The sequence below is a fragment of the Plectropomus leopardus genome, chromosome 21 (assembly GCF_008729295.1).
Source record: "Plectropomus leopardus isolate mb chromosome 21, YSFRI_Pleo_2.0, whole genome shotgun sequence".
Lineage (NCBI taxonomy): Eukaryota > Metazoa > Chordata > Actinopteri > Perciformes > Serranidae > Plectropomus > Plectropomus leopardus.
In genome coordinates, this window is record NC_056483.1 from 278,757 (window position 1) to 301,797 (window position 23,041).

Sequence of the window (23,041 nt, forward strand, 5' to 3'; positions counted from 1 at the left end):
AAATCTGGGCAAAGTGTCATGATTTATTTCAAAAACATCAGAAGAAGGCTAAGATCAACTTAGGAAGAAATGACCCAGAAATTATTAAGAAATCAGTAAAAAATACAAGAAAATGTCCTAAAAATAAGAAAAGAAAACAAACAAACAAACATATGGAAATTGAAAACAAAGCAAAAAAAGGAAATGACCTGAGGAAAAAAATGCTTAATAATTTTAATAATTCTGTTTTTACAAAATACTTACATGTATATATTTAGATTTAAAAATATAGTTCTGTGTATATTTTTCCTCTCTTTTTTTGTAATTCTCTAAATTTTCTGATTTATTGCAATTTGCGAGACATTTTTCTGGCCATGTTGCTCTTTTTTTTTCTTCATGATTTTGAGAAAAATTGCACTAATTTGGGCAGGGTGCAAAGACTTTCAATTAGTGAAGATCCAGGTTTCATAGAGTTAATGTTTTGTGTGTGTGTGTGTGTGTGTGTGTGTGTGTGTGTGTTCAGGTAAAACGGAGACCACTAAAGACATGGGTCGCTGTCTGGGGAAATACGTGGTGGTTTTCAACTGTTCGGACCAGATGGACTACAGAGGACTGGGACGCATCTACAAAGGTGTGTGAAAGTGTCTGTGAGGACACCTGCTGAGGGAGTGTGTGAACGGTTACTGCAAAGCTCCCGTTTTACTAACTGCTGATGGATCGACCCGAATCACCAGAAAAACACGTTGGCATTATTTGTCCTGCGAACCACAGATATGTTACATTTGTATGCTTTATGTAGCAGATATATTTAAATGTTAAGTTGAAATTTGAGTTGAAAAATAATTTCTTTTCATTGTTTTTGTCCTGGAATAAAAATAGGGATTTCTTCTTTAATAAAACAACTGCTTTTTATGTCACTGTATTTACACGAGTTTTGTAGCATTTTCCTGACAAGAAACGCAGCGATGTGTCTGACAAAAACAACCACTCTTCATGTATTCTGTCTCTCGGTGTCTCAGCTCGCCTCGTGTCCTCAGTTTTCTGTGGTGTCTCTGCAGGTCTGGCTCAGTCCGGAGCCTGGGGCTGCTTCGATGAGTTTAACCGCATCGAGCTGCCGGTCCTGTCGGTGGCGGCGCAGCAGATCTACATCGTCCTGCAGTGCAAGAAGAACAAGAAGAAGCAGTTTGTCTTCACCGACGGAGACGTGGTGGACATGGACCCCGAGTTCGGCATCTTCCTCACCATGGTAACTGAGCTCTGCGTGCACTCACAAACCTTTATTTTTGTTTTTTTTGTCCAGTAGACAAAGAATCACCTAAAAGTACAAATGGCAATAAATGGTGTTAACAGACTTTTTGAGATGACTAACTTTTCATTGAAAATAATCACATCAGTCAATAAAGATGCTTTAAAACACATTTATTCGTTGTGTCTCAAAATATCCGTAATTTCTGAAGTATCTCCTGAAAACAGTGTGTAGAAAACTTCATATTAGAGATTAATATTTATTAAGATAATCAATAATATCAAATTAAAGTTGATTGTGTCATTAAAAAAATCTAATCTGAACAGTATTTCTCCTGCAGTGACACTCAGATCCACCGTCCACTCCAACGCACAAAGGTTTTTCTATTATGAATAAAAGATGCAAATATTTTATATTATATATATTTTTATGTATAAATGATAAAACATCTGACGTTTACTCTGAAAGCTGCTTAAACACAAATTATGAATTTTAACTGCACGGTCAGCAGCCACCTCTCGCTCCTGCAGAACCCGGGTTACGCCGGCCGCCAGGAGCTCCCCGAGAACCTGAAGATTCAGTTTCGCACCGTCGCCATGATGGTCCCGGACCGAGCCATCATCATGAGGGTCAAACTGGCCAGCGCGGGTTTCCGTGACAACCAGGTCCTGAGCAGGAAGTTCTACACCCTGTACAAGCTGTGTGAGGAGCAGCTGTCCAAACAGGTGATGCTGCGACGAGAACGCCGTCCGAAAAAAAACAGCCTCCTCTTATGTTTTCTCTTAGTTCTCGACACCAAATTATATAAAGAGCTTAACTGCAGATGCAGCAAACGCTCTGAACCGCCCAAATCTGCTCTGACCTTGTGAGCTCAGTGATGAATCCCACTGAGCATCGGTCACCTGTCAGCACAGGTAACGCCCCTAAACACCATATAAGGGCAGGTTTAGTGCCGTGTGCAAAGACTCTGCAGCAGAGAAACTGACGATCTGCTGAATAAACTGACAGTAAATGTGATTTTAGAGAAATGTTCTAAAGTATTAAGTATTATTGAGTTGGGTAACAATTTTTGGGCTGTGAAAGCCAGATGTTTTTCTCTCATCTGGACTATTTGTAAAATTTTGTCTTAACTCAGAGAAAAGCAAAAATAAGAAAACGATGGCGAATTCCAAAAATCTGTGGGAACAAATCCTGGAGACGAACAAAAATGAGAAAACGTGTTTGTGTGTTTCCTGCGTGAGGCTCCGTCTCTGTTCATCTGTTACTAAAACTCTCTGCGGTCCAGCTGAGTCAACGCTTCTGGTTCTGGTTCTGTGTAAACATCAGGTCCACTATGATTTTGGTCTGAGGAACATTTTGTCGGTTCTGAGGACGCTGGGAGCCGTGAAGAGATCCAACCCGTCAGAACCAGAGAAGACCGTGGTGATGAGGGTCCTGAGAGACATGAACCTCTCCAAACTGGTGCGTCCCACTGGCCTCTGTGTGTGTGTGTGTGTGTGTGTGTGTGTGTGTGTGTGTGTGTGTGTGTGTGTGTGTGTCTCGATTTCTTTGAATAACGTAGAAGGAGCGCACTGAGCAGTGAAGAAATTACACAAAAACTGGCAAGAAATTAGTAAAAAGTGCAAGAAAATAACCTGAAAATAAAAAAGTAAATATAGAAAAACAAGTAATCGAGACTAAGAAATTTTAATAATTCTATAACTTAATAAGATATGTAATTATGATTATTAATCTAGTCTTTTCCCTAAGTTTTTCTTTTTTTCCTCCCCGGGAGATTTTCCTCTAAAAATGTTGAATTTCATTTTTAAGGTTTAACCAACTTGCTCATTGTATGTTTTCCAAAGAAATCAAACCGATTTATGAGCACTTACTGGAAACTTTTAAGAGTTTTAAGACCGACTGTCAGCATTAATAAGATGTTTGATAAAAGTAATAAGACTTCATAGGTGTTAACTCTTGCATAAACACATTTAGTATCTTATAAGGTATTTCTGAGAACTACCTGTAAGAGTTTTTAGATCAATTATCAGCATGATGGGATGTGTATTAACATTAATAAGGCGCAATTAGTTTTGGTAGTTAATTAAACAGATTTATAATTGGCTTTTAAGATATTTATGAGCACTAACATGAAACTTTTAAGTGTTTATAGACCACATATTAATGTTAATATGATGTCTAACCAAAATAATAAGATTTCATAAATGTTAATAATTGCATAAACACTTTTATTGGCCCTGTTATATTTTTATGAGAACTTACATGGAACTTTTAAGAATTTAAAGACCACTTAACCAAAGTAATACGATTAGTTAACTACAGTTTCATTTTATTTTTTTATTTTTTTTTTTTTTGCATGTTTTTATTTATGTATTTATATTTTTATGTAAAAAGGATTTCAAATCACTAATCTAACAGAAAAAAAGGGGGCAGGTTGTTTGTGGTGCTTTAAAAAGGCTGGTCCCAGAGAGAATGAACCCCCCTCTAATCTGCTCAACATGGTACAGTCCCAGTCCCCCTCTGCCACAAAACCAGTTGGAAGCTCCCACTTCCTGTTTGTCAGTTTGAATCCAGGAGCTGCAGGTAAAGTGGAGGGAAACTTAGCAACAAAACTTTTGGTAAAATGAAGCTAAATATCACAAATAAATGGTTTTATTTGAAGTTTTTATGTCATAAAGAGTTTAACTGATGATAGTTTTGTTCAGAAAGAACCCGAAATCACAACATTTGATTTGATTTCCTGCCGTTTGTTGTTACTCATTTAAATATCCCCTCATGTGCTGCCGGGACCAATAGCAGTCTCTTAAAAGTCAAATATGTGGAACATTTGGAGGGTTCAGACCTGTTTTTTTTGTTTTATTTTTATTTTATGTCATTAATGTTATTTTATAATTTAACACACGCGAGCATTAACAGCTGTTTTATTCATCATTAACAGTGTAACATTAATGTTTGCAGCAGAAACTTTGTAGCTGCATTTAGCCGAATATTAACCCTTAAACACCTGGAGTGACATCAGTTGTCTTGTGCTGCCCTCAACGAGCATTTAAACCCGAGAAAATTAAATTGCGAATTTTTGAAATCACGGAAAAAGGCAACAAGTAACTTGCCAAGAAATGTCCTGCAAATTGCAAATAGATAAATAAATAAATAAGCATCGGTGCATCTCAGTTTGCTTGAAGATTTCAGCTGCAGGAATGATATTTATTCATAGATTTTTATTTTTGGTCAGTGTCATTTGACAGCAGTAACGCGTCTCTTGTGTCTCTGCAGGTGGACGAGGACGAGCCTCTGTTCATGAGTCTCATCAACGATCTGTTTCCTGGTATCGGTGAGTTTCCGTCGAACATCGCGCTGCTGCGGATGTTTCTGCTTTTGTGTCTCGGCTCGCACAGATTATTTTTAGATTTCGTGATTTTCCGTTTGTGATTTTGTTGAATCCTCCTGCAGTTCTGGATAAAGCCGGATATCCCGACCTGGAGGCGTCCATCTGCAGTCAGGCTCAGCAGGCCGGTCTGATCCCTCACCCGCCCTGGATCCTCAAACTGGTTCAGCTCTACGAGACGCAGAGAGTCCGACATGGTACACGCACACACACGCGCGCACACACACACACACACACACACACACACACACACACACACACACACACACACACCCCATAATGACTGTTTGTAATTCATAATATATAAACATGTTTTCCGCGCAAATTCCAGTTTTAAGCACGTCAAAGAAAACCAAATGGGTTGTTTTTTCAAATTTTATTATCAAACACAAAAAAACATGTTTTTTGGTCTTCCTGTTTCTAAAGGGTAAACAGCTCGTTTCACGATTTTGGTTTTCTGAATTCAAAACAAAAATCCACTGGCCACCAGGTTCACCATGTGACATCACCTGTTGACTGTGTGCTTCACACCAGGGACGGAGGATGTAACGATATCCTCGTTCTCGTAAAGACTGGACTTTATTCTCTGAAAATTGCGTCTTTTTTTCTCAGAATTTTACAACTTTTTTCTTGAAGTCCCAAATCTTCAGATGTCAGACAGAACGTGTTCTTCTTCGCTGACACTGAGCGTCGCCTTCGCTCTCGTCCACATCGATAAAAGTCGAGCTCTGCGTGTAAATGACCGCTTGTACAGTTTTGGTTTGGTTTCATACGGACTGAGCGCCGTGTGAACTCCTCAAATATCTCAAAAAACGCGGCAGCATCATGAGAGCTCCTCGCTGTGAAGCCGAGCTCAGCTGCGGCGTGCTCCTGCAGGGATGATGGCGTTGGGGCCCAGCGGCGCCGGGAAGACGACCTGCATCCACACGCTGATGAAGGCCATGTCCGAGTGCGGCTCGCCGCACCGCGAGATGAGGATGAACCCCAAAGCCATCACGGCCTCGCAGATGTTCGGCACGCTGGACGTCACCACCAACGACTGGACGGACGGCGTCTTCTCTACGCTGTGGAGGAAGACGCTGAAGGCCAAGAAGGTCAGACGTGTTTTTCAGCTCTGATTAAAGAGAGTGAGACGCTCCGATATATATATATATATATATATATATATATATAGATATATATATTTATGAAGACATATCACTCTATACGTCTATATATATCTCTGTCTGTGTGTGTGTGTGTGTGTGTGTGTGTGTGTGTGTGTGTGTGTGTGAGACAGGGTGAGTACATCTGGATCGTGCTGGACGGTCCCGTGGACGCCATCTGGATCGAAAACCTGAACTCAGTTCTGGACGACAACAAAACTCTGACGCTGGCGAACGGAGACCGAATCCCCATGGCACCCTGCTGCAAGGTGACATCACAGCGTCTGTCTGTCTGTCTCTGTGTCTTCTCTGTGTCCGTCCATCTGTCTGTCTCGTTTTATGTCTCTGCACTGGTTTTGCGTTGCTGGGTGATGTTGTGATCTGAGCCAGAGGACGTTCAGAAACTCAAACCGCGTCACACAGAAAGACCGTGATTAAGCCTCTGTGTCTTCTGCGTCCATCGTGTTTTCCGTGTCTTCTCTGTCTTTCCTCCAGATCGTCTTTGAGCCCCACAACATAGACAACGCGTCCCCGGCCACCGTGTCCAGGAACGGCATGGTGTTCATGAGCTCGTCGGTGCTGGGCTGGACTCCCGTCCTGCAGGCCTGGTTACAGAAGCTCCCGGAGCAGCAGGCGGACGTCCTGAGAGCCTGTTTCACCTGCTGCTACCAGGCGAGGACCACAGACAGACGCTTTTTAAAAAGGTCTTCATGTGCACTGAAGGGCTACAATCACATGAAAATGTGCTGTCTGTGTCCGTCCTGCAGGACTTGTTGGACTTTGTCTCCACTGCCGTGTCTCCGAAGATGCAGGTGTTGGAGTGTATGTACATCAGACAGACGATTGACCTGCTGCAGGTGCGACTGCAAAAACACAATCCTGAAGTTTAAGGTTTAAGAAACACAAAAAATCCTCCTCTTTCATTCTGTTGAGTTTTTGTTGATGTATTTTTTTTACGCTTTTTTTTGTGTTCAGGGTTTGCTCCCTGCGGCGGAAGACAAACAGGGTTGCCATGGTGACGTGGGTCGGCTGTTTGTGTTTGCAGTGATGTGGTCTCTGGGCGCCGTGCTGGAGCTGGACGACAGAGCCAAGATGGAGGCCTTCCTGAAGGTGCGTGCGTGCGTGCGTGCGTGCGTGCGTGCGTGCGTGCATGCGTGCGTGCGTGTGTGGCTCACTCTGACTCCCTGTAGGGGGCGTCAGAGCAGGGCGTGTCCTCTAAAATGTCTCGTCTGTTGTTTGTGCTCGCAGAGCCACAGCTCGTCTCTGGACCTGCCGCAGACTGAGGACGACCAGACCATCTTTGAGTTCACCGTCAGTGAGCAGGGACACTGGGAGCACTGGTCCAACAAGGTCTGTGGACGCTGAGGACAGTTATTAACCCTGCACATGCTGTTAAAAACATGTCTCCTCCACACTGACAAACACCGACTGGTTTTCCGTGCAGGACTTTGACTTAACACAATGAACTGATTCGATTTCTGTGGCTAAAACTCAAGAATTCATACACTAATTATGACAAAATTTCACACCAACTTCCTATAGGACGTAATGATGAAGTGATGACATTTTATGCCCATTTTATGCCCTTTTTTGCCTATTTTTTACCCATTTTATGCCCTTATCTCAGAGACAGAAGGGGAGACATTTGGTCAGATACTGATTAAAAAAGTAAAACACCTCTGGGTGCTGGATTTTTAATCTCAGCGCAGCCTGAAATCTGTCCTCTGTATTTACTGTTGTCATGACGCAGGTCCCAGAGTACGTCTACCCCAGAGACCACGTCCCAGACTACTCGTCCATCCTGGTTCCCAACGTGGACAATGTGAGGACGGACTTCCTGATGCAGACCATCGTGAAGCAGAGGAAGGCCGTGCTGCTGATCGGAGAGCAGGGAACCGCCAAGACCGTCATGATAAAAGTGAGACACGTGGAGACAGGAGGGACTCTGAGGGACGCTTTTTTTTCCTTTTTAACGCCCGGACCCACATCTGTTTTTCAGTGCTGCACCTTCACCAAACATTTAACCCTCTGAAACCTGAGAAAACTGCTTTGATTTCATTTGAAAACATGAAGAAAAAACATAATGAGCAACTTGGAAAGAAATTCAAATTGCAAAAGCTGAGTAAAAGATGAAAAAAGTAACCTAAAAACTGAACTTTTTTTGACAATTTAAAGTTTTTTGGGGATTTTTTTTTTTTTTTTTTTTGTCATTTAATTTTTTTTTTCCATTTTAAAGATATTTTAAGGATTTCTGGGGGTGTTTCTTTCCTATTTTTTCTTAATTTTGAGCTGTTTTGGGGGTGTTTTTATAATTTTGACTTTTGGGGATGTTTATTTCCTTTTTTAGTAATTTTCAATATTTTTTTTTAGATTTTTAATAATTTTGTTCATAATGCTCCGTGCGTCTCTGTGGCGCCCCCCGCAGGGCTACACCAGTAAACTCGACCCGGAGCTCCACCTCAGTAAGACGGTGAACTTCTCTTCGGCCACGCTGCCCGGCATGTTCCAGAGAACCATCGAGAGCTACATCGACAAACGCATGGGCGCCACCTACGGGCCGCCGGCGGGACGCCGCATGACCGTCTTCATCGACGACATCAACATGCCCGTCATCAACGAGTGGGGAGACCAGGTCGGCCTCAGGCGCTCTCTGATTGGTCGCCTCTCTTTCTGTTTAATATTAAGTTAATATTAGGGGTCGACAGATTATCTACCCGCAGATTTTCGGGGCCAAAATTTGGCTTTTTAGTGATGAGATATTTTAATTTATGAAGTTTTGTCTCGGAGTTTGCTTTATTCCAAATTCTAAATATTGACAAAAATATTTTTTCCGATTTTATCGTAAATGCATCTGTTGGAAATATCAGTTATCGGTCTCATTGATTACTAATGATCATTATCGGCCCTGAACAACCCAATATCGGTCGACCCCGAGTTAAAAGGATGAAGGAGTCTTCGTGATTTTATTCGATGTTTTTATTACGTCTCCACCTCAGTAACCAATCGCATGCCAGAGCTCAGCTTGTCCCGCCCCTCTCTCCTCAGATAACCAATGAGATTGTGCGTCAGCTGATGGAGCAGGGAGGTTTCTACAGTCTGGACCGTCCCGGAGAGTTCATCACCGTGGTGGACGTTCAGGTAACGAGAGAGCGAGTCTCTGTTAAAAGACGCGTCGAGATTCTTCTCTAAAATCTCTTTTGTTTGTGTGACGACCTTCGTCAGCTGGTGGCGGCCATGATCCACCCCGGCGGCGGGCGGAACGACATCCCGCAGCGCCTGAAGAGGCAGTTCTCCATCTTTAACTGCACGCTGCCCTCCAACTCCTCCATCGATAAGATCTTCGGCACCGTGGCTCAGGGCTACTTCTGCCCCGAGAGAGGCTTCCCCGCCGCCGTCTGCGAGCTCGCCGCCGCCCTCATTCCCACCACCAGACGGGTGTGGCAGGCTGTAAAGGCAAAGGTGAGAAACACTGAACTCAAAGGGGCCTTTATTAGAGACGGGCGTCTATATGGGACACAAAACCTCCTCAGCAACAAAGAAAATAATCAGATTATTAATTTAACGTTTTGAAACCTGAACAGATTGTTTTTATTTTTTACTCAAAAACATGAGAAGCATCAAATAAATGAGCGACAGAAGAAGAAATGACCCAGAGGTGAGCAAGAAATCTGTGAAAATACAAGAAAATTACCTGAAATTATAAAAAAAAAAGCAAGAAATTATCTAAAAAAAAAAAAAAAAAAAAAAAAAAGCTCAAAAAATTCAGTAAAATGATGATTTTAAAAATATAGCTATGATAATTATGAATATGTCTGCTGGACATTTTTCCAGAGCTTTTTTAAAAATAGTCTTCTGCATCTACCTATATCGTTTTTTTTGCGTCTCTCTTGTTTACTGTCAGTAACACCGTCTTCTTTGCCATGGTAACCAGAGCGAGCCTCTAATAGAGACAGGCCTTTAAGTGTGTCGCCACAGCGGCACAGATAAAGGGACGGGCCTTTTATTTGGGACGAGGCTTTTATTTTATGTTTTATAGTATTAAGAGCTGAAAATTTAATTTGTTTCCTTTTTCTTTAATTTTCTTTCTAAAACATTTTTATATTTAGTTTGTGCCTCCGTGGCTATAACACGCTGACACAAGTAAATTTGATTTCTGTGTGCTCATTTTTGTTTTTGCTGGTGTTTAAATCAGATGTTACCGTCTCCGGCCAAGTTTCACTACATCTTCAACCTGAGGGACCTCAGCAGGATCTGGCAGGTAAAAATCTCACCGTCATCTTTTTCTTTTCGCCTTTTCACTCCGACAGCACAAACTCAACACCTCTTTTTTCTGTCGTTTATTTATTTACAGTCAATAATAAATATAACAGTTCAGAATATTTCCACTTTATGAGTCTCTCTAGTTTTTACTACAAACTACATCCAGAGGACGGAGCTGCAGCTTTACCATCATGTGAACGCTTTTATTTTGATATTCCAGTGTGATTTCCCTCTGCTAAAAAACGTCTACAATTAAAGTTTTAAATGCAGTAGTTTTACTTGTAATAAAGTATTTTTACATTTTAATATTTTCTTTACACAAAAAGAAATAAATCTGTTCTGTTTTTCTGTTAATGAAAATCATGAAACATGAAACTTTTGTTTTGTTTCTTTCTCACTCACACTGTTGTTTTTAATTATTGCTGAGTTGTGAGTGTGTGTTTTTCATTATTGCTGAGTCACGAGTGTGTGTTGTTAATTATTGCAGAGGTCATGAGTGTGTTTTATTTTTGCTGAGTCATGAGTGTGTTGATTATTATTGATAAGTCATTAGTGTGTGTATTGTATTATCATGCTGACTCATGAGTGTGTGTTGTTGTTTATTTTTGCTGAGTCATAGGTGTGTGTTGTGTTTTAGGGGATCCTGACAGTGGTGTGTGATGATGTGTGTCAGAGCCCGGAGCTCCTCGCCGCTCTCTTCCATCATGAATGTTGCAGAGTGATCGCCGACCGATTTGTCGACGCCGGCGACAGACGAACCTTCAACGGCATCATGGAGAAGGTGTGTGTGTGTGTGTGTGTGTGTGTGTGTGTGTGTGTGTGTGTGTGCGCGCGTGTGCAGACACCTCAAATAAAATAATGAAAGTCATCCGTCTGACAATCTGACGTCAGTCTGCACAGCAGCTTCATGTTTTTAACCCTTCTCTCTCCTCAGATCACAGCAGAGGATCATGGGAAAGCTCTGACTGAGCACGCTCAGTGGGACAGTCTCTTCGTGGACTTCCTGCGTGAAGCTCCGGAGGCGACGGGAGACGAACCGGAAGACAGCGAGCTGGAAGCTCCGAAGGTCCTCAGCTCAGAGAGGACCGTTCAAATATGTCCTCCTGTTAATGCTTTTAATAATAATAATAATAATAATAATAATAATAATAATAATAATGGTAATAATAATAATAATAATAATAATAATAATAATAATAATAATAATAATGATAATAATAATAATAATAAGAATAATAATAATAATAATAAAATAATAATTCCACTATTTTACTATCTGGCACTTTAATACCTATGGTGGCAAATAAAATCAACTTAATTTTAAATTAAATCATTTTACAGCACTGGACACCATAACTCTGGAAATAAGTCACAGAAGTAAAATTAAAGAAATGTAAATATTAAAGAAATATTTAAAACAACAAGACAGAAAACAGTAAAAGCCCATAAAAAGTTTCAAAGAAATAACCGTAATGTGCGATCATTTTTAGTTTGGACTTTATTGTAAGTTTAAGGTTTTTTTGTCATTGCGTCTGTCTGATGTTTAATTAATGCTCATGCTGACTGACAGGTGTACGAGCCAATCCCGTCGCTGGACGCTCTGGCAGAGCGGCTGTCTTTTTTCCAGCAGCAGTACAACGAGGCGGTGAGGGGCGGAGCCATGGACCTGGTCTTCTTTAAGGTGAAGACATTAACCCTGCAACGTTTAAAAGAATAAGTAAAACACGTATAAAGTTTCAATCAGTTGCTAGTGTCACTTTAACGACTTGTGTTTTGTTGCAGCAGGACGCCATGACCCACCTGATGAGGATCTCGCGGATCCTGCGGACGCCGCAGGGGAACGCCCTGCTGGTCGGGGTTGGGGGGTCGGGGAAACAGAGTCTGACGAGGCTGGCGTCGTTCATCGCCGGATACCAGACCTTCCAGATCACGCTGACCAGGTCTGAAACACACGTTAACCCTTTCAGTGCGTCTTCAAGCCGCCTTTATGTTTTTCACACAGAAACAAACGGCGACGGCATCGTGTGGCTCCAGTGTGTGATTTTAGACAGCATGCTGGCATCACGGAAACAAAAGAGGGTTAACACAACAGCACATGCACATGCACAAAAGAAAACATTTTGGCGTTTTTTTTTTTTTGTTTTTTTTTTTGAAAGTTTTGGTGACCTTTTCCCCTTTTTCTTCAAAAATGTTTGAGGATTTATTTATTTATTATTATTATTATTATTATTATTATTATTTAATTTATTTTGATGGATGAATGAGGTAATTCATGTCGTGTGTGTGTGTGTGTGTGTGTGTGTGTGTGTGTGTGTTCAGGTCGTACAGCTGCAGTAACCTGCTGGAGGATCTGAAGACTCTGTATCGTATCGCCGGTCAGCAGGGAAAAGGAGTCACCTTCCTCTTCACCGACAACGACATTAAAGACGAAGCCTTCCTGGGTACCTGAGCGTCCTCACAGCTCACCGCTCGGATTTTACGCACTAATATTTCACATTAAACCCGAAACTGTTGGTTTGAAAAAGGTTGATTAGGGATCAAAAAAGTATATCTGTTTGTGACAATATCGTATCGTTACACAGATGCCAAGAATTCATTTATTTTAATATGAATTGATCCAAAAGTTCGTCCTCTGAGGAAAACGAATGCAGAACTTTAACTTTAACTGCAATCTGCTCGCTTTATTTTGGTAAAGTTCCTCGTCCTCTGACTGCTTCCTGTCTTGTTTTTGGAACCTCTCCAGAATACATGAACAACGTCCTGGCGAGCGGCGAAGTCTCCAACCTGTTCGCCCGCGACGAGCTGGACGACATCACTCAGGATCTGGTTCCCGTCATGAAGCGGCAGCACCCTCGCCGACCTCCGACCCCCGAGAACCTCTACGACTACTTCCTGTCCCGAGTGCGGAGCCACCTCCACGTGGTGCTCTGCTTCTCGCCCGTCGGGGAAAAGTTTCGCACTCGCGCCTTGAAGGTGAGTCCAAGGACGTGAGATCAAGCGCACGAGGCGACGCTCTGGTGAGATGACGATTTGATGTGTATTCTCTGACCTTTGACCCTGACAGTTCCCGGGCCTGATATCGGGCTGCACCGTGGACTGGTTCCAGCGCTGGCCGCGGGACGCCCTGGTGGCCGTGTCGCATCACTTCCTGTCCCAGTACCAGGACCTCCGCTGCTCCGAGGACGTGAGGCAGAGCGTTGTGGTTACCATGGGAACCTTCCAGGTAGAGCTCGCCATGACATCGTGTGTGTGTGTGACATCATCGTCGGCGTGTCGATCACGTGACCTCCTCCGTCCCTGCAGGACCTGGTGGCCGAGAAGTGCGGCGAGTACTTCGAGCGTTTCCGCCGTCAGACGTTTGTGACGCCCAAATCCTACCTGTCCTTCATCGACAGCTACATGGTCATCTACGCCCAGAAGATCGCCAACGTCGGCACGCTGGCCGAGCGCATGAAGACAGGTGAGGTCAAAGGTCGCGCCCCAAACACACCTGTTTCATACAAAGTGTTTGTGTGTGAAGGAGAAACTGTCGCTGGCAGAGAGGTGACTAACGTTGTTGTTTTAATGTCGTTGATTTAAACAACAAATAAAAGATAGAAGCATAGCATATATGTAATATATATAATATTTAAAATAATAAAAAATACATCAGAAAATTATGATGATAATAATAACACATTTCATTTGTATATCAAAAAAATTAAAAAATAAAAAAATAACAGTAAAATAAAATCAAATCAAAATAAACTAATATAAAGTATACAGTAAGATACAAAAATGATAAAAGCAGTAGATATGATTATTTGACATACACAAAAAGGAATTAGATATAATTTTTAAAAAAAAGATTTTAATCGATTAATCGTCAGTCACAAGAAATAAGTTATTCATAACAAAATAATCCTTTTAGCCTTTAAAAAAAAAAATTCTTGATCTGGTGTCTGAGCTGTGATTTGATACAATGATGGACTGAATATTTGGGGTTTTTTTGTACAAACACAAGACTTTTGAAACGTCGTCAGCTGGCAGCGCACATCAAGGCGACGTCAGACGGACGTTACATTTTTACAATATTTGAAATGTCTGATGATGTAAAATTACAGTAGTTGACTTTGCTGTTTTGTTGTTGTTGTGTTGTTGTTGTTGTTGTTGTTGTCGTTGTTGTTGTTGTTGTTTTGTTGTTTGTCGTTGTTGTTGTTGTTGTCGTTGTTGTCGTTGTCGTTGTTGTTGTTGTTGTTGTTGTTGTTGTTGTTGTTTGTTTTTGTTGTTTGTTGTTTACTGCAGGTCTGTTGTTGTTGTGATGGAGGCGGAGCAGGAGCAGTCGGTGTCTCAGCTCTCGGAGGAGCTGGTGTTGAAGGAGCAGGAGCTCGCTGTCGCCTCCCAGAGGGCAGATCAAGTCCTGCAGGAGGTCACCGCCAAAGCTCAGGCTGCCGAAAAGGTCCAGCAGGACAGGACACTATAGGACAAGACACTTTAGGACAAGACAAGACATGACACGACACACTTTTTTTTTTTTAATCTCTTCCTTTTTTTTCAAATATATATATTTTTTTCCTAATTTCTGTCAAACTTTTGGGTCATTTCTCCTGAAGTTGCTAATTGCTTTTTTTTCAAGTATTTAAACAGAAATCAAGGCAGTTTTTGCAGCTTTCAAAGGGTTAAAAAAGGATTAAAAAAGGGTTATTTTTTTTTAATAAAAATTTCTTTTTTCGCTGCATAAAAATGCCAACAAAAGACAAAATAAAGATCCCCATTGGCCCAGAAAACATTTTAATAGAAACAATCAGTGCAGCATTTTTATGTCTCTGTAGTTTTTGTTTTTTTCGTGGACGTCAGAGACACGTTTCTGTCCTCTGTGTGTGCAGGTGAAGCAGCAGGTGCAGAAGGTGAAGGACAAAGCTCAGCTCATCGTCGACGAGATCGAAGCCGATAAAACGTCTGCAGAGTCCAAACTGGAGGCTGCAAAACCGGCGCTGGAGGCTGCAGAGGCTGCACTGCAGGTCACAAAACAAAAAAAAAAGAATATCACCTAAATGACGTCATTTATTTATCCAGAAACTTCAAAAACAGAAATCATCTTTGGATTGTCAAACTTTTGACGGTTCCAATACAAAAAAAAAAGATCTGAATCTGAAAACATAAAAACTGCACCAAATTATATGTAAGTGAAAATTAAAAATGAATAAATTAACCAAAAGGACATCAGAATGAAACCAAAATTATATTTAAATGGAAATTAACCTTTTTATACACATTTTTTAATTATTTTTTTTATAATTCATGGTCAAAACTTGAAGTTTCAGTTTCAAATTTTATTTTTTAAAATTGAACACATCACGTGGGGCAAACACTTCATGCATTTTCCCTCCAGTCACACAGGAGGAACATGAAAAAATATTTTAGTTTTGGGGACGTTCCAAAAAACCCACTGCTCTGCTTATAAATAAAGAACAGTCCCTTAGGCCTATATAAAATATGTATCTATATAGATAGATAGATATATGCAGAGCTCTCCGTCCACCAGCAGAGGGTGTTTAAAGTCCAATAAAAACACTGAATCAGTGTTGACATTGAACTAACACAGGTCGTCCTCCATGACCTCTGACCTCTGAATGACCTTCCTGTGTCCCCTCAGACCATCAAACCGGCCGACATCGCCACGGTGAGGAAGCTGCAGAAGCCTCCTCATCTCATCATGAGGATCATGGACGCCGTCCTGCTGCTGTTCCAGAGGAAGGTCGCCGAGCCTGTCCCGCTCTGAGACACACACACACGCACACACACACACACACACACACACACACACACACCCTCCCCTCCACCTCACTCCTCCTGTCTCCTCAGATCGACCCCGTGACCCCTGACCCAGAGAGACCATGTCTCAGACCTTCGTGGACTGAGGCCTTGAAGCTGATGCAGAACACCGCCTTCCTCAGCATGCTGCTCAACTTCAGCAAGGTCTCACACACACACAGACACACAGACACACACACACACACACACACACACACACACACACACACACACACACACAGGCACATGGGTAAAAAAGGAAGACTTTGTAATTAATTAAGGAGTTAAAGTGTACTCATTAAAACCTGTTACTGAGGAAATGCTACCGTAAGTGAGGAAACACAGGAAAAAACCTAAAAATAGAAAAATAGATGAATAGAATATTGATAATAAACAAGTAAATAAATAAATAAAATACTCTAAATAGATAAAACATGATGATGTTTTTCATGGCTTTCTGAGGAGGCGCCGACTGGACAAAATGTGCTCCCAGTGCAATGTATAAAAGTCAAACTGAACAAAGATAGAAGAACACACACACACTCATCTGTCAGTGTGTGTGTGTGTGTGTGTGTGTGTGTGTGAGAGAGAGAGGGAAACTCCCTTCTCATCTCGTCACACAGCAGCCGTCACCTGCTGTTATGACTCTGTGTTACATACCTGCTAAGCTGCGGATCAGTGGAGCTGCTCACCGACCGTCTGTATGTGGAGAGCTGGAAAAACCCTCAGCCCTGTGTGTGTGTGTGTGTGTGTGTGTGTGTGTGTGTGTGTTTAAATGTGTGTGCTGACGTGATGCCACACTGCAGATATCTCCGTCTTTAACTCCTCGTTTTGTCTGTTGCTGAATCCTAAAATCTGACCTACAGAGCATCAAATTCTCAAACTAACAGCAGACAAAATCTAAATCTTCTGTTTGGGTTTCTGCATCAGGTAGTTTTAGTTTTTATAAAAGTATATTTTCCTGATTATGCTTGTTTACATCAGCTTGCTGAGCTTATATGTCTTTGTCATACATATTCATGACAAAAAAAAAAACACCCCTTCTGGACAAACCAAACCCTGGTGACAGACAGGGTCAGTGTCAGAAAACCCCTGATTATTCATTTATTTATTAATGCTTTACTGTGAAACATCTTTATTGAGTGTTTTCTCGGTTTAAATCAGCTGTTCTGATTGTTTTGGAGTCCTCTGTGCACAATTCGGCTCGTGCTAAAAGCCTCAACCCCTCAAAATTATATAAAAAATAAACAGGAAAAATCTCTCAAACTCTAATCATTTCTTTTTTTTTTTCGAAACTTTTTTTTTTAAAAAGAAAAAAAAAAGAAAAAAGTTGAAGCAAATCTAACTAGGAGCTTTTTTTTTTTTTTTCCATAAAAAGTCAAAAAATAATGAAGAATATTCATCACAAGTTCTTATGTCTTATTTTCTGACGCACAGGAGGTGTGACAGTATCTGCTCTCAAAAAAGTGTGTGTGTGTGTCTGTGTGTGTCTGTGTGTGTGTGTGTGTGTGTTTTGTTTGTGTGTGTGTGTGTGTGTATGTTTTTGTGTGTGTGTGTCAAAAAAATTTGTGTGTGTGTGTGTGTGTGTGTGTGTGTGTGTGTGTGTGTGTTGTGTGTGTGTGTGTGTGTGTGTGTGTTCTTTTTTTTGTGTGTGTGTGTGTGTGTATGTCTGTGTGTGTGTGTGTGTGTGTGTGTGTGTGTGTTTTTGTGTGTGTTTTTTGTTTGTTTGTTGTGTTGTGTGTTTTTTGTGTGTGTGTGTGTTTTGTGTGTGTGTTTTTTTTTTGTGTTGTGTGTGTGTGTTTTTGTGTGTGTGTGTGTGTTTTTTGTGTGTGTTGTGTTTTGTGTGTGTGTGTGTTGTTTGTGTGTGTGTGTGTGTGTGTGTTTGTGTGTTGTGTGTTTGTGTGTGTGTGTTTGTGTGTGTGTGTGTGTGTGTGTGTGTGTGTGTGTGTGTGTGTGTGTGTGTGTTGTGTGTGTGTGTGTCTGTGTGTGTGTGTGTGTGTGTGTGTGTGTGTTTTGTGTGTGTGTGTGTGTGTGTGTTTTTGTGTGTGTGTGTGTGTGTGTGTGTGTGTGTGTGTGTGTGTGTGTGTGTGTGTGTGTGTGTGTGTGTGTGTGTGTGTGTGTGTGTGTGTGTGTGTGTGTGTGTGTGTGTTGTGTGTGTGTGTGTTTGTGTGTGTGTGTGTGTTGTGTGTGTGTGTGTGTTGTCTGTGTGTGTGTGTTGTGTGTGTGTGTGTGTGTGTCTGTGTGTGTGTGTTTGTGTGTGTGTTTTGTGTGTGTGTGTGTGTGTGTGTGTTGTGTGTGTGTGTGTGTGTGTGTGTGTGTGTGTGTGTGTGTGTGTGTGTGTGTGTGTGTGTGTGTGTGTGTGTGTGTGTGTGTGTGTGTGTGTGTGTGTGTGTGTGTGTGTGTGTGTGTGTGTGTGTGTGTGTGTGTCTGTGTGTGTGTGTGTGTGTGTGTGTGTGTGTGTGTGTGTGTGTGTGTGTGTGTGTGTGTGTGTGTGTGTGTGTGTGTGTGTGTGTGTGTGTGTGTGTGTGTGTGTGTGTGTGTGTGTGTGTGTGTTGTGTGTGTGTGTGTGTGTGTGTGTATGTCTGTGTGTGTGTGTGTGTGTGTGTGTGTGTGTGTGTGTGTGTGTGTGTGTGTGTGTGTGTGTGTGTGTGTGTGTGTTTGTTGTGTGTGTGTTTTTGTCTGTGTGTGTGTGTATGTCTGTGTGTGTGTGTGTGTGTCTGTGTGTGTGTGTGTGTGTGTGTGTGTGTGTGTGTGCTGCAGGACTCCATCACAGAGGAGGTGGTGGAGCTGCTCGCTCCCTATCTGGAGATGGACGACTACAACCTGGAGTCGGCCAAGAGGATCTGCGGTAACGTGGCGGGACTCTGCTCCTGGACTCAGGCGATGGCCGACTTCTTCGCCATCAACAAGGAGGTTCTGCCGCTGAAGGTACGCACACACAGACGAGTCCGGCGTCATTTCCCTCAGACTGATACAACATATCAAGATCTTACTGTAAGAGCAATAAAGACTATTTTTTTTTATCGGTGGATTTTCAAGAAATGATACATGCCTATATCAATATATGAACATATACCTGCAATTTATTATTTTTTAAATAAATACATTAAAATATTTTTTTTTATTAAATTAAACAGTTATTAAAAATATGTTTTTTCTCCTGAACTCACTCCTTTTAACTTTTGAAACAGATTGGTATGGTTGTTGTTTTTTTAAAAAAAAAAAAAAAACATGGAGAGAAGTTACCCAAAGAAATTAGCCAAAAATTTGCAAGAAATTAATAAAAAGTTATAAGAAAATTACCTGAAAATTAGCAACAAGAAAAAAAACATCAACAGAAATGTAAAATAACAAAAACATTGTGTGTGTGTGTGTGTGTGTGTGTGTGTGTGTGTGTGTGTGTGTGTTGTGTGTGTGTGTTTGTGTGTGTGTGTGTGTGTGTGTGTGTGCGTGCGTGCGTGCGTGCGCGTGCGTGCACGCAGGCTAATCTGGCCCTGCAGGAGGCTCGGCTCGTGGTCGCTCAGACTGAACTGGCCAAAGCTCAGGAACAGCTGGACGCCAAACAGCAGGAGCTGGACGCCGTGCAGGTAAACACACACACACACACACACACACACACACGTATGTAAACTCTTACTCTGCTGGTTATGATATGATACATGCGATAATATTACGATATAATATTACGATACTATATTGTTATGATACAATATAATACATAACAATACCATACGTCACAGTATGATACAATACATTACGTCACTAATGATGTTAAAGCACAAACACACCAATAAAGTTTTGCATCTGGTTGTTGTTATCGAGGTGAAGACACGCACAACACAGCTGGCAGAAAAGTTAGCGAGAAAGACGAGGTGCATGAGACATGAGGCATTACTGCGGACTTATGGTGAGGAAGCTTAACGTGACAGAGAGAAACTGAAATTAGGATCTAAGATTAAAAAAAAACACTGTGACTGTGCTGCCACACGCCACATACGTGAGATCTGACTTCCCTGATTAAACAGTGCCACCTGCCAAAGGTTCATGAGTTTGATCCAAGCTGAAGTTGAACGAATGCTGAGTAAAGTTTTGATATTTTTGGTTTTGGCACTTTTGCTGAGTTATTTTAAAACACATTTCACCTTTTTTTCCCTTTTTGTTTTTCTCTCCTTCCTGCATCAATAACATTTTTCTCTGTTGACATGATTTAAATTTAAACGTATCAATACGTGATCTGAACTCTCAGGCGCTTTACGACGCCGCCATGAAGGAGAAGCAGGACCTGGAGGACGACGCTCACAACTGCCGCCAAAAGATGGCCAACGCCACGGCGCTCATCGACGGGCTGGGAGGAGAGAAGGTCAGTCTCATCCATCCATCTATACCTCCATCCATCCAGTTTATTTTCTTTTGTTTGGCGAGACAGAAAACAGGATGGGGGAGCAGCTGTCAGAAACTTCTTTAATATTAAGTGAAGAAAAAGGTCAAAGTTTTTTTGGTTTTTTTTTAGATCTGATCCGCTGCGGTATCTGAAATGTCTGATGTTGGTGTTTCAGGTGCGGTGGACCGACAGCAGCGCCGGCTTCCAGACTCAGATCAGACACCTGGTGGGGGACGTCCTCCTGTCCGCCGGCTTCCTGTCCTACGCCGGCCCCTTTAACCAGGAGTACCGCAGCCTGCTGCTGGAGCTGTGGAAGAGCGAGATGGAGGAGAAGCTCATCCCCTTCAGTCCCGTGAGTGTGCACCGCCCCCTGAGCCTCATCCAGATTTACTGTAGAGCACTTAATGTGTCCTTATTTAAACTTCATTACACTGTGAACACCTGGTATCACCTGTATACCCCACAGCAATGATCCCATTCATATTTCATAACTTTATCGGCAAACGTGTTTGAACCATCATTTTATTTCAGATGAAACTGAATTTAAAGGATTTGCAGCTCCTGTCCAAAAAAAATACTGTATGTACAATTGAAAACTGTTCAGGAAGAATTCAAAATTACACTGAAATTTGTTGAAAATTTTTCCTAAGAGAGGGTGCTCAGAGCGCAAATCTGTGGTGTCGTGTTGCCAAAGTCTCGTTTGTTTTAGTTTGTTTACGTCTGCTTTTAGTTACATGAAACTTTGAGAATTTATGACAAGTCAAAGCAGGAAAATGAATAAAATGTTGCTCATAAAGTTTTTCTGCAATTTAATTTTTTTTCACTGCTCCACTGGCTCCACTGAAGCTAAATGTCATAATAAAGGCCAGAAACTCATCTGTTGGAGGGAAGCGGAAACATTTCTCCAGCTGTTGTTGGCAGATTGTTGGTCTGAGCAGCTGTGAGGAGGAAACTCTGCTCTGCTGCAGGACTTGAACGTGATCGGTCTGCTGGTGGACAACGCCACGGTGAGCGAGTGGAACCTGCAGGGTTTACCCAGCGACGACCTGTCCATCCAGAACGGCATCGTGGTGACCAAGGCGACCCGCTACCCGCTGCTGATCGACCCGCAGGGTCAGGGCAAGACCTGGATCCAGAACAGAGAGAGAGACCAGCAGCTGCAGGTGGGCACACAAATCTGATTTTCTTTTCTTTCTTTTAAAGATTATTTAGATTTTTTTAGTTAACCTTTATTTGACACGGAGCAATCCCACTCAGATTCAAAATCTTTTTTAACCCTTAGGGCCCACTTTAATATTGCACACTCATCGCTCTGCACACAAAGTGTGCCTTTCAGAATCACATTTAAAAAATATAAAACATTAATATTATTTTCTACTTTCACTGAGTTAATTTTTTAACCAACATCCATCTTGATTGTAAATATGAAATATTCATTAATTTTCAGATGTCATGATGCAGCCCCCACCACACACACACACACACACACACACACACACACACACACACACACACACACACACACACACACACACACACTCCTTTTTTGTGTGTGCTAATTCAAGTGATTTTCTTCTTCTTCTTAAAATTTTGTCTTCTTCCCTTTTTTTTTTTTTTTAATAAAGTCTTTTTGAGGTGGAACTACACAAATTAGTGCCGCCCTCATAAAAATGAAATCTTGTATTTAAAAAACATCACAACAAAAATTATTGATACAAATTGTAAATAGAATAGGACCCAAGATGGACCCTTGTGGGACACCGTTTTATACATTCAAAAAGCGACTCGGGCGCTTCATGTAAACTGTAAAAACAAATCACAGGAAGTCAAAATTAATCCAAACCCTCCTTCTGTCTCCTAGGTGACGTCTCTGAACCATAAATATTTCCGTTCCCACCTGGAGGACAGTCTGTCTCTGGGGCGTCCTCTGCTGCTGGAGGACGTTGGGGAAGAACTGGACCCCGTCCTGGACAACATACTGGACAAAAACTACATCAAATCTGGATCGACCCATAAAGTAAGAGATCTGTGACTTTTGTCTGCTCTCCTACATTGATTCAAAAATTACAGCAAATAATTTCGACTTTGTCATGTTTCATCTCTGCTGCTGTAAATAAATCAAACTATATGCACCTTCATTATTTATTGCATAAACAGTAAAAAAACAGACGGTATCAGTTTGTCAGCGTGATTTCTTCCTCTCTGCAGGTGAAGGTAGGAGATAAGGAGGTGGACGTGATGAAGGGCTTCACGCTCTACATCACCACCAAGCTCGCCAACCCGGCGTACAGCCCCGAGGTCAGCGCCAGGACGGCCGTAGTGGACTTCACCGTCACCCAGCGAGGCCTGGAGGACCAGCTGCTGGGACGAGTCATTCTGCTGGAGAAACAGGTCGCTGCAGCGCGCTAACCCTCAGCTGGTCAGCTACGCAGTAAAGTAGTTAGCATTAGCAACGTCAGCGACGCACAATCAGCTGAACCGACCGTATGGACACACTGAGCAGAGGTGTGCCCCAGTTCTTGCTGGTCTTTGATGGTTTAGCTGGGTGGGCCACCAGACGAACATAACGGTGCTGAACTTCGATGGATAAACCAGCTAGAGTGACCATCACAAGCTGGCATGACGAGCTAAAGCCTCAAAAATGATGCAGAAACACAGCTGAAGCGTCACACGGGCTGGTTGACCAGTTTAATAGTCTTAAGCTGGTCAGCAGGTTTTTCAGCAGGGACGTCTCGGTCTCTACTGGACATGTAGCACCGATTTCAAACGTATCTGCGTCTCTCTGCTGCAGACGGAGCAGTTTTATATGCGGAGCTTCTGTATTTCGGTGAAAAGCTTCTTTAAACGCTGAA

The 23,041-nt window shown here is 42.0% G+C and overlaps 1 protein-coding gene across 1 annotated transcript in view; it reads left to right on the top strand.

Annotated features, from left to right (window-relative positions):
* Positions 1-23,041, top strand: part of dnah5l (dynein, axonemal, heavy chain 5 like) — a 53,662-nt gene that overhangs the window by 24,721 nt on the left and 5,900 nt on the right. Inside the window, exons 47-82 of the mRNA XM_042510851.1 lie at positions 503-610; positions 1,038-1,225; positions 1,756-1,950; positions 2,552-2,686; positions 4,499-4,556; positions 4,676-4,807; positions 5,487-5,704; positions 5,890-6,024; positions 6,251-6,427; positions 6,523-6,612; positions 6,731-6,865; positions 7,004-7,105; positions 7,506-7,673; positions 8,181-8,387; positions 8,801-8,893; positions 8,978-9,214; positions 9,948-10,013; positions 10,653-10,796; positions 10,950-11,081; positions 11,586-11,696; positions 11,801-11,955; positions 12,335-12,456; positions 12,759-12,988; positions 13,080-13,238; positions 13,319-13,480; positions 14,328-14,453; positions 14,881-15,015; positions 15,651-15,752; positions 15,860-15,973; positions 18,569-18,736; positions 19,291-19,395; positions 20,055-20,168; positions 20,365-20,541; positions 21,158-21,352; positions 22,051-22,206; positions 22,398-22,580. Of these exons, the coding sequence (XP_042366785.1) occupies positions 503-610; positions 1,038-1,225; positions 1,756-1,950; positions 2,552-2,686; positions 4,499-4,556; positions 4,676-4,807; positions 5,487-5,704; positions 5,890-6,024; positions 6,251-6,427; positions 6,523-6,612; positions 6,731-6,865; positions 7,004-7,105; positions 7,506-7,673; positions 8,181-8,387; positions 8,801-8,893; positions 8,978-9,214; positions 9,948-10,013; positions 10,653-10,796; positions 10,950-11,081; positions 11,586-11,696; positions 11,801-11,955; positions 12,335-12,456; positions 12,759-12,988; positions 13,080-13,238; positions 13,319-13,480; positions 14,328-14,453; positions 14,881-15,015; positions 15,651-15,752; positions 15,860-15,973; positions 18,569-18,736; positions 19,291-19,395; positions 20,055-20,168; positions 20,365-20,541; positions 21,158-21,352; positions 22,051-22,206; positions 22,398-22,580 (5,234 nt within the window). The remainder of the gene's footprint in view (positions 1-502; positions 611-1,037; positions 1,226-1,755; positions 1,951-2,551; positions 2,687-4,498; positions 4,557-4,675; positions 4,808-5,486; positions 5,705-5,889; positions 6,025-6,250; positions 6,428-6,522; positions 6,613-6,730; positions 6,866-7,003; positions 7,106-7,505; positions 7,674-8,180; positions 8,388-8,800; positions 8,894-8,977; positions 9,215-9,947; positions 10,014-10,652; positions 10,797-10,949; positions 11,082-11,585; positions 11,697-11,800; positions 11,956-12,334; positions 12,457-12,758; positions 12,989-13,079; positions 13,239-13,318; positions 13,481-14,327; positions 14,454-14,880; positions 15,016-15,650; positions 15,753-15,859; positions 15,974-18,568; positions 18,737-19,290; positions 19,396-20,054; positions 20,169-20,364; positions 20,542-21,157; positions 21,353-22,050; positions 22,207-22,397; positions 22,581-23,041) is intronic.